The sequence below is a fragment of the Pristiophorus japonicus genome, chromosome 13 (assembly GCF_044704955.1).
Source record: "Pristiophorus japonicus isolate sPriJap1 chromosome 13, sPriJap1.hap1, whole genome shotgun sequence".
NCBI classification, from domain to species: Eukaryota; Metazoa; Chordata; class Chondrichthyes; family Pristiophoridae; genus Pristiophorus; species Pristiophorus japonicus.
In genome coordinates, this window is record NC_091989.1 from 21,545,870 (window position 1) to 21,559,031 (window position 13,162).

At 40.8% G+C, this 13,162-nt stretch overlaps 1 protein-coding gene and 1 pseudogene across 15 annotated transcripts in view; one reads left to right on the forward strand and one right to left on the reverse strand.

Annotated features, from left to right (window-relative positions):
- Positions 1 to 13,162, reverse strand: part of LOC139278448 (putative adenosylhomocysteinase 3) — a 91,086-nt gene that overhangs the window by 33,028 nt on the left and 44,896 nt on the right. For 5 of the 15 annotated variants that reach the window (XM_070897228.1, XM_070897224.1, XM_070897239.1 and 2 more), the window contains exons 2-3: positions 8,090 to 8,201; positions 5,867 to 5,950 (exon numbers count right to left, since the gene is read on the reverse strand). In XM_070897228.1, the coding sequence (XP_070753329.1) occupies positions 5,867 to 5,950; positions 8,090 to 8,201 (196 nt within the window). The remainder of the gene's footprint in view (positions 1 to 5,866; positions 5,951 to 8,089; positions 8,202 to 13,162) is intronic. The other 10 variants (XM_070897235.1, XM_070897232.1, XM_070897236.1 and 7 more) reach the window with 4 other exon arrangements.
- LOC139277952 (bis(5'-nucleosyl)-tetraphosphatase [asymmetrical] pseudogene) lies at positions 9,825 to 10,241 on the forward strand (annotated as a pseudogene).

Sequence of the window (13,162 nt, forward strand, 5' to 3'; positions counted from 1 at the left end):
CTGGAGTTTAGAAGAATGAGAGGGGATCTCAAAGAAACATATAAAATTCTGACTGGATTGGACAGGTTAGAGGTAGGAAGAATGTTCCCGATGTTGGGGAAGTCCAGAACCAGGGGTCACAGTCTAAGGATAAGGGGTAAGCCATTTAGGACCGAGATGAGGAGAAACTTTTTCATTCAGAGTTGTTAACCTGTGGAATTCTCTACCGCAGAAAGTTGTTGAGGCCAGTTCGTTAGATATATTCAAAAGGGAGTTAGATATGGCCCTTACAGCTAAAGGGATCAAGAGGTATGGAGAGAAAGCAGGAAAGGGGTACTGAGGTTGAATGATCAGCCATGATCTTATTGAATGGTGGTGCAGGCTCGAAGGGCCGAATGGCCTACTCCTGCACCTATTTTCTATGTTTCTATGTTTCAGAAAACTGGAACCAACCAATGCACATTATACACAACATAGTTTCAAAATACAATCTTCAGTGCAGGCGCTGCCTGTCTGAGCTAACAAAAAAAGCACTTTAAGATGGGCATCTCCTGAAATCAATTCTAGCGATTGCCGATAGCACAGACAGCTTAAAATCGACTTTATGTGGAGAGGGTGGGAAAGAAGAAAAGTAAGAAAGCAATAAGCAAACATCTTACTCCCATCATCTAATGTATGCTCCAAATATCCAGGGGTTAGTAATTGTATTTCAACTTCTGACTAAAAGGACAGAGTTGCAGGGATGATAATTGCCAGAGAGTCCCACAGCCAGAACAACAAATTTAAAGAAAAAAAGAAAAAAAATCACCAAAGTTTGAAGATGACAACATACTGGTATTTTAAAACATGTGACACATTGAAACTTTTACTGTCTTTGAATGTTATGCAGAGAATAACTATATTTGGGAGCAGTTACAAGTGGGTTATCTCAGAGTGCAGAAGACATCATGAAGCTGGAACCATTTGAAGCTACAAAGCTGAACTCAAGTTCCTGCCTTGTAAACATCTGGTATTGCACCATGCAGAGGCAGTTCCTCTTCTCCATTTCTCCCCAATCACTCCTCTGATGGTAGCTCATGCTAGGGTGTAGTACCTTTCTCAATTCTTAACTAGAACCTGGATTGTGCGCAACTATCTGGAGAGAATATCATGGGGGAGCCTGATCCTGCCCTTGCCAAGCATCCAGCAGGAGTCACTTGATTTCACACCCACCCCAAATGTAGTCCCTCCTTCACAAGCTGGCTAAGTTCACCTAACTTGGCACAGACAAGAGATCAAATCTGCAACCCTTACTGGGCTGTATGGGGCTTCTTTTGTTAGAACACAGATTACGGGGTAACATGATACAAGAGTTCAAAACTTTGAAAGATTGGGAAATGATAGACAGAAGCAGACAGTTTTCAGTAGTTAAGGGGTACAGAATAAGGGGGCCATAGATACAAGATTAAATGCAAGAGAGCAAGAGAAACGTCTTTACACGAGTTATGAAGCTACAAAATTCACTTCCAATGTTAGTGGTTGAGGGAGAAACTATGTCAACATTCAAGATTGGATAGGTTGAAGAAAAAGGGGTTGCAGGGGCATGGGAATCGGTTGGGTAAATATGAGGAGGACTTTTGGCTTATGTGGATGGTAAATACAACCCAGTTGAGTCGAATGGCCTGTTTCCGTGTTGTGACTTCTGTGTATCACACTATATGGAACATCTACTCATCGAGCGAGCAATAGGGATAGTTTTATTCTTTTTTGGCTAGTGGCGTGCAACAGACCTCCTGCAATGAGTTGTACGGTGAAGGATAAGTGAGTGATGCAATCAGTAGCCTTTTATAAATTAATAAGCCTTTAGTTGATTATCTGAGAAGAATGGCGAGTACTTTTATTTACCCAAAGCCCAAACTTATTGTTGGTCAGGATTCTGCCATTCCCATTGAAATGTCAATTTTAAAAAGAACTGCCCTGTTCAAAGATAGGCTGTTGAACAGAAAATAAAGCAAACAAGAACTTTAAAGAAAAACATCGTCTTTATGCCAGAGAGGAAGAATAGCAGATCAGCCATACATGTACATTAGAACACTTTTTGACAAGATTTGTGGTCGTCACGTGGCAATCACATGAAAAATGTTTTGTGAACACAGGGTCACCAGCACTGAATGTCCTGCCTGGGCTCCAACAGATCACCTGCTCCTAACACCACGGCCAAGATTTAAACTTAGCACACACAAACCACTGCGGTCACTGATTACCAACAAGAGCCAGTGATTTCACTGGTGATCAACACCCTGTTTAGGACAGGGGAGGAAGTGAGCAGGAGGGGAGGAGACAGCAAAGCTTCGACAGGTTGACAAGTCTATATGTATTAAACAAAAAGTCAACTCATTTCATATTTAAATGCCAGGGTATGAAGTGTAAACAGTGGATCAATTTTCTTAGTTTTTCAGAACTTGTGTAAAAAGGTTCGAGCCTAAGCTCTCAGGATCTTTTCAATCCTGAAGAATAATATAACAAGCTTGAAAGTTTATTGCATTGAGAAATTTAGGTTAAGAGCCATGGCCCACTGATGTGCAGACCAGCAATAAAAGCTTGTAGATTGTAGTAGAAACAAGAGAGTGAGGAAAGTAAGGAGTCCCACAGCTTTGCGGTCTGGGAGTGGGAGGGGGGAAAAGAGAGAAGAGCAGGGGTGGCGTAATTAATCTGGATTTTAACACGGTGCGGACAAAGGATCAAGGAAGCACGCACAGGACCCACCTGGAGCATATATCAGGAATTTAGCCCTGATCTGAGCAGTTTTCTAAACATCAATTTAAATGGTTGGAAAATCACACACAGAACACCTCTAAGTTCCTGTTATATATTCTGTGGGCAAAGCTCCCTGTCAGGGTAACAAAAATCAGAAAATTACACCTTATATCTCCCTCCCTAGGACTGGGGCACCAAGGACAAATGCAGTACTGCAGTCCAACCAGCGCCCCGAGATCAACCTACTCACCACAGACTAAGGATCAAATCCAGAGGCACCCTGGTCTGTATGGCACACCGACACTCTACATGATGCATTGAAGCACTGAATCATCATTGGAAACTAATATTTTGAGTGTTCAAGCTAAAACCGATAAAGTTCATTGATATATTTTTTTTAAACCTTCAGTGAAAAATATAGAAGCCAGGACAAAAAAAAAGTATTTTCGTTCCTATAATAGCTCCTAGTTTTAATATTTCAACCCTACAAACATATGCTTCCTCGGGCCATTGGGAGGGACAGGTGAAAGAGTGCAGGCAGCCTACTCACAGCCCTCCCTATTACTATTACCAAACTGGGCAAATAGTGGGTTAGCAATGGAAAATTCACAATAGTGCAGTCGATGATGTTGTTCTGAAGTTGGCGTTAAGGCACATCATCTGTACTATACCCAACTCGGGAAACAGCATTTCCAACATTGGGTGCAAAGTGTGGCTGAAATTCCATTCACCAGCACGGACATCCATTATAGTGAGCCGTTCGTAGTAAAACTTTGAGATTAAACTTTTAAGAGCACCCACTATCATACCCTACAAAGCATTTGATCAAGAATTGGTCAGGTCCCCAAGGATGGCAAACCCAAAGCTGACCAGTCTGAGAGTTACGGTCTTGCTTTACCCAAGCCTAAAAACAAAGCAACTTGCCAGGTTACAACTATCAGTATGTTCGCTGTATACTGCAGTGCTTCCGAGTGTGCCTTCTCAGTATGGGCTGTTACAGCCCTCCCTATTCTGCACCAAAAGGTAGCCTTTCACAAGATCCTGGTTGCGGTACAAGTGAGCTCTGCTGAGTGAATAATTACTTTAGACAAGCTCAAAGAATGTGCTTTCAAATACTGGATAGCAGTCACAGATGCAGACACTTGTTGTTCTTGCAATGAGGAGATTAATATGTACAGCTTGTGGTGCTATTCAACCTCTGATACACATCTGCCAATCAAATTAATCAAAGGATTGGGGGGGGGGGGGGGTGGGGGAAGAGAAAGAGAGAGAAAGATCTCAATCTTGAGATTAAATCTATAATTACCCCAATTGATATTATGCAATAATGCAAAGGAGAGATTATTGCACATTATAAAAATATAGCTGATTGTCACCTAAATAAACACACTTCTTGTCTGACTACCTCAGCAATAACTTTAGCGATCAGAAGTGTAAGCAAAATAAAAGTAAACCAGTTTCTTTAAGGAATGACTTGACTTGGTTTGAAAGGTCTTGCACTGTATTATGTATATAATTAGACACATAACTAATGATCGTCCTTCTCAATTATTTCTGGTGGCTTTGTATTTGAGCAAATTATACTCCTGATCCATGCAGTCTAACAATTTAATGGTCACAGCAGTTTTTTTGTCTTGCAAAGTGCTGCTGGAGGTAATTAAACATTTAAATGCTTTCTTGCTACATAAATTAAACAGGCCAGTTTACTCAAGGCAATCATATTTAAAAATAAATGTTGTTTTTCCTTGAAGTGACCTTCTCAGCAAATTCGCCCTTCCACATTCTACAGAGAGATTGCTTGAATTGTAATCTTCAAAGGGTTTTCTTTGAAAAACAAGGTGGCGTCAGGAATTTGCCACGACAAGGCTGCGTGGAAAAAAATAAAACAATTTTTTAATGCCAAAAGGAGATAGAAGGTGGAATAATTTAAGTAAAAGGTTGTGCCCTTTTGCCTTCATGGGAACAAGACAATTAGCTATTGGCCAGATTAGGACTGCTAAATATGCTAGAATAGGCAATTTGGAGTCAACTGATCCAGGGTCAAGCTCGTCAGGCCCATAGGATTTAGCATAAGAGAAGGTAACTCCAGAGGTACGGTTCATACAGGATAAGTGTTTACCATCATGATCAATCCCAACTCAAAGCTTTAGGATATACTCTGAAGTCATAAGAACTAGCTGCAACTGTTGCAAAGATCTGCCCTATTGACACCAATGACGAGTGGACATCGTCGAAGGGTTCCCAATGACTGGCTCCACTTGTTCCCTTGTTGAATACAACACTCCATGTAAAGTAGCTAACATTTACAGTATTTAACAGAATTTCAAGCTCTCCCCCAGCCCATAAAGGTAATAAAAGCTAGGTTTTAGCGTGGCAGTGAGCTATTAAAAACCAGGGAGTAACAGGGTTTGATCCCTGGTCTGTGCGGAGTTAACTGAGTCAGGCAGTGGTAGAAGCCCGACAATTGGCTTCGGTGTCTGAGCTTTTGGGGAGGCGAGAAGAGGAATATTGAGGAATTCCAACATCTGATCAGTCTCCAGTGGCTGCTGCTGGAAAATGTGTGTCAATAATGATAGCACCAGATTTGACTGTGAAGCTCCACTCTCCCCAGGTTGAGCAGCCTGCCAACACTCAACGTCTAAGCTTACACATGTCAAGTGGCCACTTGAGTGAGATACTGAAAGATTGCTGATGCAATATAGACCAGCACAAATCAGCATCTTCAGGACAGATGGAGAGAAAACAAAGGGAAATACCCCCAAAAATATGGATCTAGAAATTTTTTGGTAGATGTTCGTGAACAAACACTTAATGAATTTGTAGGATAAACATTGCTCTGTTATATTATCGCAATTAGCCTGTTTATTTAAAATAGGTTATCGTCTCCACTAAAAAAAACAAAAAGGATCATGTGGATGTGTTTAGCACTGATTCCCTAATATTGCCGTCAGTATTTTCCAGATTCATTCACAGTATTCCCCCTCCCTCTTCCAGAAAGGAACACAAAATCAAGTTCACTGTAAAAGGACACTAGCTAAAGGTGGCTTATCTTCCCAGCTGCAAAATGGCTTCCTCTGTCTGTCCTTTTTTGAGGCGAGATGCAATTGCCACAGGTGAGCATACACTGGGACAAGTGATCGCTTTCTCGTACCTGTCTCTATGAACAGCTTCATTTTTTTCCAAACTATTTCTACCATCTGCTTACCATTATTTTGATTAGACATACCCATCAGTTCTGGAGAGGAAGAAAAAAAAAGCTGGTTAGTGGCTAGTTCCATCACTACAGAACGATGGCGAGATGCAGGCAGGTTTGAAGCAAGCAGCAAGCGATCACTTGGAGGTTAATGCAGTTCAGTGCAAGGCTGTGTTGAGATTCCAGTAATAATTGCAGTGCGATAAATCCTTAATAACTAAAGAATAAAGTTGTTAACAGTGTGATGGCAGGGGGTAGTTATACCTAGACTTTCCCCTCAACAGTACAACATTAATACACAGCACTGATCTATTTAGATTAATCCTTTGCACAGGCAATACACAGCGCTGATTTTTCAGATTCTTACATTTATAATAAATGGAATGTTTCATTCAGAGGATAAAATGAAAAAGGCCAAAGTCATGGTAATTTAAAAAATCATCAAAACAATATTGGGAGTGATTTACTTCAACCTGCAGTCACTCTGCATAGGTACACTGCAATCTGCAGCAGTCCCAAGATTGGCAACTGTCATGGGTGAAAACAGCAAGTAACTGTGGTATTTAGAAGTTGCAGAAACACCTTTGCCAGGCTTATGATAGGTCTATATTTCAACATTTATATAGCACCTGTAATGTAAAAAGTGTCCCAAAGTGCTTCACAAACAGAAATCGGGCAATGGATGCCTAGCCATGGTCTGTGGCCAAAAGTTTGTCAAAACGATGGACTGACTGCCTTTTTAAAAAAAAAACTATTCTGAGAGAGAAATGCTTGGGATGACAGCATTAAATAACTGAAGAAAAGAAAATATTGAATACATGGCACCCATCCAATACAAGAGTGGAAGCATGTTGAAGAGGTCTCAACCCAGTTGATCTTTGACTTCCTGTCCTCTCCATTTATCTCTACAGGTCCTTATGCATGCACCTACATTACAACAGTGACCACACTCCAAAAGTACTTCATTGGCTGTAAAGCACTTTGAGACGCCCGGTGGTCGTGAAAGGTGCTATATAAATCCAAGTCTTTCTTTTAGACATCTCTCTGGGTTCCAATTCAAGCTACCTGCGATGGTATGATGACTTTAGAACAGAATGGTATCAATGAGTGTTGGTGTTTCCTGTGAACACCCGACCCTATCAATCATCCCAATTGCATCTCGTGTCTTGCTGTCGACTGGCTCTATAAAATAAACTGGGTAGTGCTAATGACTGGCATCATATGTATTTAAGGTGGTACTGTCCCTGTATTTTTGGGAAGGTGTGAAATCGACCCGTTTTCTACCCATGGCCCGGGACAGCATACCAATTACTGAATGAACAGGCAACCTACCAACAGGGCTCCAGCAATGCTGGCCCAAAATGACTCGCCCTCTGATTTTACCTCCTCCCCACCTCCTCTGTAAGGAGGCCCTTGATCTCCCCATTCAACATCTCCCCCAGCAAAATAGCTGAGATGACAAACTCAAAGAAATGGGTGAGGCAACTGAACCTGCACTGCATCATGCACTGTTACTCAGCATGCTGCACCACTAATATACTTTCACCATCTTAAAACCACACACCAAATGCAGTTCAATTTTGAATCAAACACACAACTACTTTGCCACAATTATGCTGGGATCAGTATTTCCAATAACTGCAGGTTAGAATAGCCAGCTTGCAAGTCTTTGCATAGCTGCCACTACAGATCAATTGATTCAATCTAAATAAAAATGTAGTATATTATACAGAAATAATTCAATTATTCAAAAGGTTTGAACCATGAAATCTATACACAAACAAACCTGCGTGTATGTTTTTATGTCTTTTAAATACAGGGGAGCATTTAAAACTCCCCTTCCTGCATCAGCAGAGGCAGGCACTACAAATCAAAAAGGCTGAACTATTGCTGTTCCAGGTGTTGGGAAATTCATCTGGAGTACTACATGCAATTCTGGTTACCAAGTTACAGGACAGTGATTATTGCCCAAGTGGATACTTAGGCGAGCAATGAGGATAACTTAAAGCATGACGAATGGGATTTGGGGAACTGAAGTTAGGGATTTGATGAGAAGCTGGAAGGTGGTGTTGGTCCATGAAGAAGGGACGAGCTTATTGGGATTAATGGCCTTTTCCTGTCCTAAACATTTTTCACGTGCGTATATACAGGACATCTTACTGAAGCCCTGGAAGCGCCTACCTGAGCTGTAGCTGTCCGTTGAGGATTGGGAGATTGATCGAGAAAGCGAGCGACGACCTATTTTTGTTGGACGTTTGTTGAACTCTTGCTTCTGGTCAGCAAACTGGATCTGCTATTCATAAGAAAAATGGAAAGGGTATTTACTGTAGATTGGTTTCAAGAATCTGGGATCAGCATGTTCACCGGTGTTTATAAACAACTTAACTGGGTTGCACAGTGTGTTCGCTCAACCAATGCACCGTGCCATGTGGTGGGTGGATGTGGGATCTGGCTCACACTTCCAGACATGGTAAGTACACAACATTGCTGTTACCATTGGGAGGGGGTGTGGGGGGAGAAAGGGGTTGCCAGGTGATGAGTGGAGGCCATTCCGCCACAAGAGAGGATAATAATTTTTTTAAATTTATTATATTTTAAATCATCAGGACAGTAATCCCCTCCTGCTCTTTCATACCTAGCCACTGGTTACACAGCAGCATTGACAGAGCTACAGGAACAATTTTCCTGCCCTCAATCAGCGAATAAACCAAGAAGGAATCCAGAAGTCGTCAATGATGGCGTCGATCAATCACGAGGAATCTATGACATGTTACCAGGTTGAAACAAAGATACGTTTACAGGATTACTGCTCTTCCAGAGTATCAGTACAAATACTGAAATCTACAATCAGTTTTCAAAATGATTTACAGATTTCAGTGATCGCCTTCTTTTAATCCCCAGCCTCGGGTAATACACATGGGCATACTTCTCTCTCCTTTTCACCCATTCTCCTCAAAATAGCAATGCCTAGATGGCAAAAAGGAAGGATGGAGAAGGAATAAACATCAACAGAGATTTCACCTGTTGTGTCAAGAAATGGCGCTAAACGCATCACAATTACTGTTCAGATAAAATGGGTTGCATTGGTCAGTAAAATAATAAAACCACCCCCAGCCCACCCGAGACAATCAATCATCAAGTTGTTGCTAAACTATGACCCTGTGGTAAAGAGATCCCAATCAGTTTTGTGACAAATTACATTTACATAGTCCTCTTTGCATAAAAGAATGCTTGAAAAGCACATTACAAGGAGGAAAGGCAGACAGCAAGTAGGAAATAATGAATTTAGGAGGGAGGCCAAAAGGCAAAGTGCTTCTGGAAGAGAGTCCTGAACAATCTGGAGCCAGAGGAACAGAGGATATGATATGCAGCTCAAAAACTGATTTCCCATATATGGTGAGGTGAGGCTTGAAAACAAGGAGAAAGGTCTTGAAGCTAATTTGGTGGAGCACATGGAGTCAGTGGAGCTTTGTGAAGAGAACTCAAAGTAGAGCCCTGGATTATCCAGAAATTGTGAAAAGCAGAAAAGGGGAGGCCAGAAAGGAATGTGTTACAGAAATCAATCCTCGAGGTGATGGTGGGGACAAATGTTTCAGTTGTGGAGGGATTAAGAAAGGAAGGCAAGTGGGTAATGTTCTGGAATTGCAAAATTACCATGACAATAGGACAGCTCAGGGTTAAGCAGTGCAATGAGGCTGCATATCACCATGCTCAGCCCGATATTTCCAGCATACAGAAGTAGCACGGCATACTAATTCTGATTTAAATATATCTACACAATACACAAAAAAAATCCCATCATACCACACATCACAAAGGCAAGAACACCAAGTTTTAAATGTGGCATTGTGTCTTGTGCAGCAGTGACACTGCCTCAGTTGTGTTGACATGGATTGGTTAATGCTCGGGACCAGCTATGTCTTGCAGAGCTTGTGGATTGATCATTTTCAGGAGGTTAAATGCAGCAGTAAGCTACAAGCCAAAGGAAATTGAATTTCTACTTTTGCAAGCTTCTTACGGGGAGCATCACTGGACGCCACCGAAAGGGCATGTTGATCCAGGTGAGGATGACCTTCAAACTGAGGAAGAAACAGAACTAAAAAGCAAGGACTATGATGTGCTTGATGGGTACAAAAAAGAAATGATATACAAAGTGAAGAATATGCCCAAAAATTTTATCTATTGGCTGGTGGAATTAAAGGACTATACTGTAGAAATAAAACTCTCTAACTTCTGCTGGTTGAATGTGGATGGGGCCTGTAAACTTTCTAAATATCAAGAAATGCAGGAAGCACTGAGAGAAGCTCACCAGTTCATTTCCACAAATAAATAAGACTAGGTTCTTTGAAAAAGGAAAAAAAAAACAAGGTAACTTGGGTTATGAGTCAGCTTGGCTCAGTTGATTGCATTCTCGCCCAAATCAGAAAGCTATAGGTTCAAGCCTCACTCCACAACTTGGAGCACATAATGTAGGCAGATATTCCAGTGCAGTACTGACGGGTTGCTGCACTATCAGAGGCGCAATTCTTCAACGGAGATGTTAAACCGCGTAAATAAAGTGAGGAAAAGGAGATATTAAACGAGGAAAACTTGCAACGGTAATATTGTGGAATAAAAATGAATAAATTGGTCTGTCAAAGCCCCTGTGGCCAAACAAAAACAGACACGTGGATACTGAGGGGAGACTCCAGCCTGGTACAGTGACATGGATATGGGCCAATGTTCTGCCTGGTACAGACACACACAGCAAAACAAAAAACACAAACTGCTGCTTCTCCTGGTTTGTATTATGATAATTGCAAACCCGTGTGGTTTTAAATCATCTGAAGCAAGGAAGATATATTGCTGACTAAAACTAAATTTAGGATTAAATTGTTATGAAAATTAAAAATAGAATAAAACTAAAAAGAGCTCTAGGAAAGAGACATGTAACTAGACTAAAATTATTTCTAGGACTATAGCACGAGTTAAATAGTCCACAACTTTTTGGATCAGATGTCAAAACAGGTGGATAAAGTCTTAGTTATCATTCCAACGCAGCTTTAATAGTTCACATTTTTGTGACTTGAGAAGTGAAACAGCCAATGTGTTTTGAAATATAAACTTTAAGAAACGCCTGAAACGACTGCAACAAAAATATCAAAAGCAGAAAATAAATGTTTTGATTAAAATATTTTCCAAGACTAAAAGATAATTAAATTTGGGAACAAAAAATATTTAAAACTAAATGTCTTCTGAACATTATAAATATACCAAGACTAAAAGTCAGTATCAAGAGAAGAGTTTAAAATTAAAATGGTTTCTGGGAATAAAACAACATTTTTGGGAACCACAAGGAGTTAGAAAGCTCAGCAAAAAAACCTTTTCATAGACTAAGAAATGAAAAGTTTGGAATGATATTGCTATAGTCCAGGACTATACAATACAACTATGAACATGGCTCAAAAAGACCACCCTAAAATCATTCCTCAATATATTCAAGCAATTTCAGCCAACCCAGTGCACTTTCACCCTCCGTACCTGCTTGGGAATAGAGTTAGACGCCTTGCTGTTGGACATCGCCGGCATGGACTGGTTGGGCCGAATGGCCTGTTTCTGTGCCGTATATCCTGTGTAATTGTTGGGTACACAGCAGTCCAGTCACCTGCGCTCTGCCTACCAACAATCAGCACTATGCATACATGGCTCCTGTTCTGTCCAGTCCTCACTCAGCCTCAATTGCACTTTTTAAACTTACCAACGTTGCTTTTGGGACTTGGATTAGAGCAGCTTTTTAGAAAGTGACCTCCCAGACCAATTAACAATGCTTATCAGCAAAGAATTAATGGGCCATTTGTTTAGCTGTTGTGGTTTTCAGTCTAAACAACTAATTACATTGTTCCACCAGCATCCATGAAATCCTAATTGGAGGGAAACTTGCAAGATGATCAGCTGCACTGCCATAACTAGAAATTATTGTTGGTGCAATTTTATTAGCTTTGATGAAATTTATTTTAAAACTGGCAGATACTGTCAAAACATCTATCAACAATCAACTAGCTTTAATAAAAGTAATAAAGGAAGATTTGAGTACCAAGTCATTTCCTTCTCAAATACAAAACATGACTCATCCCAATTAAATAGTCTTGTAACAATCGTGTAGCAAGCTAAGGGACCACACTGGATTCATCACAGGAAGCCAATAGTCCCCAAGAGTGCAAACACCTTTAAGCAATGTTGGAACAATGTTTAAGCAAGTGAGAGTTGGAAGTTAAACTTTAGGGTTCGAACCAGAAAACATAAGAGCATAAGAAATAGGAGCAGGAGTGGGCCATTTAATAAGATCATGGCTGATCTGATCATGGACTCAGCTCCACATAACCCTTTATTCCATAAGTGCTCAAAAATCTGTCTAATCTGCCTTAAATATATTCAATGACTCAGCCTCCACAGCTCTCTGGGGCAGAGAATTCCACAGATTTACAACCCTCAGAAGAAATTGCTTCTCATCTCAGTTTTAAATGGGTGGCCCCTTATTCTGAGACTATGCCACTTAGTTTTAATTTCCCCTATGAGTGGAAATATCCTCTCTGCATCCACTTTGTTGAGCCCCCTCAATATCTTATATGTTTCGATAAGATAACCTCTCATTCTTCTGAACTTCAACGAGTATAGGGCCAACCTACTTAACCTATCTTCGAAAATCAACCCCCTCATCTCCAGAATCAACCTAGTGAACCTTCTCGGAACAGCCCCCAATGCAAGTATATCGTTCCTTAAATACGGAGACCAAAACTGTACGCAGTACTCTAGGTGTGATCTCACCAATACCCTGTACAGTTGTAGCAGGACTTCTCTGCTTTTATACTCTATCCCCATTGCAATAAAGGCCAACATTCCATTTGCCTTTCTGATTACTTGCTGTACCTGCATATTAACTTTTTGTGTTTCATGCACAAGGATCCCCCAGGTCCCTCTGTACTGCAGCACTTTGCAATTTTTCTCTATTTAAATTATAATTTACTTTTCTATTTTTTCTGACAATGTGGATAATCTCACATTTTCCCACATTACACTCCATTTGTCAAATGTTTTCCCACTCACTTAGCCTGTCTATATCCCTTTGCAGATTTTGTGTGTCCTCCTCACAATTTGCTTTCCCACCAATTTTTGAATCAGCAGCAAACTTGGCTACATTACACTCAGTCCCTCCATCCAATTCATTAATATAGATTGTAAATAGTTGAGGCCCCAGCACCGATCCCTGCGACACCT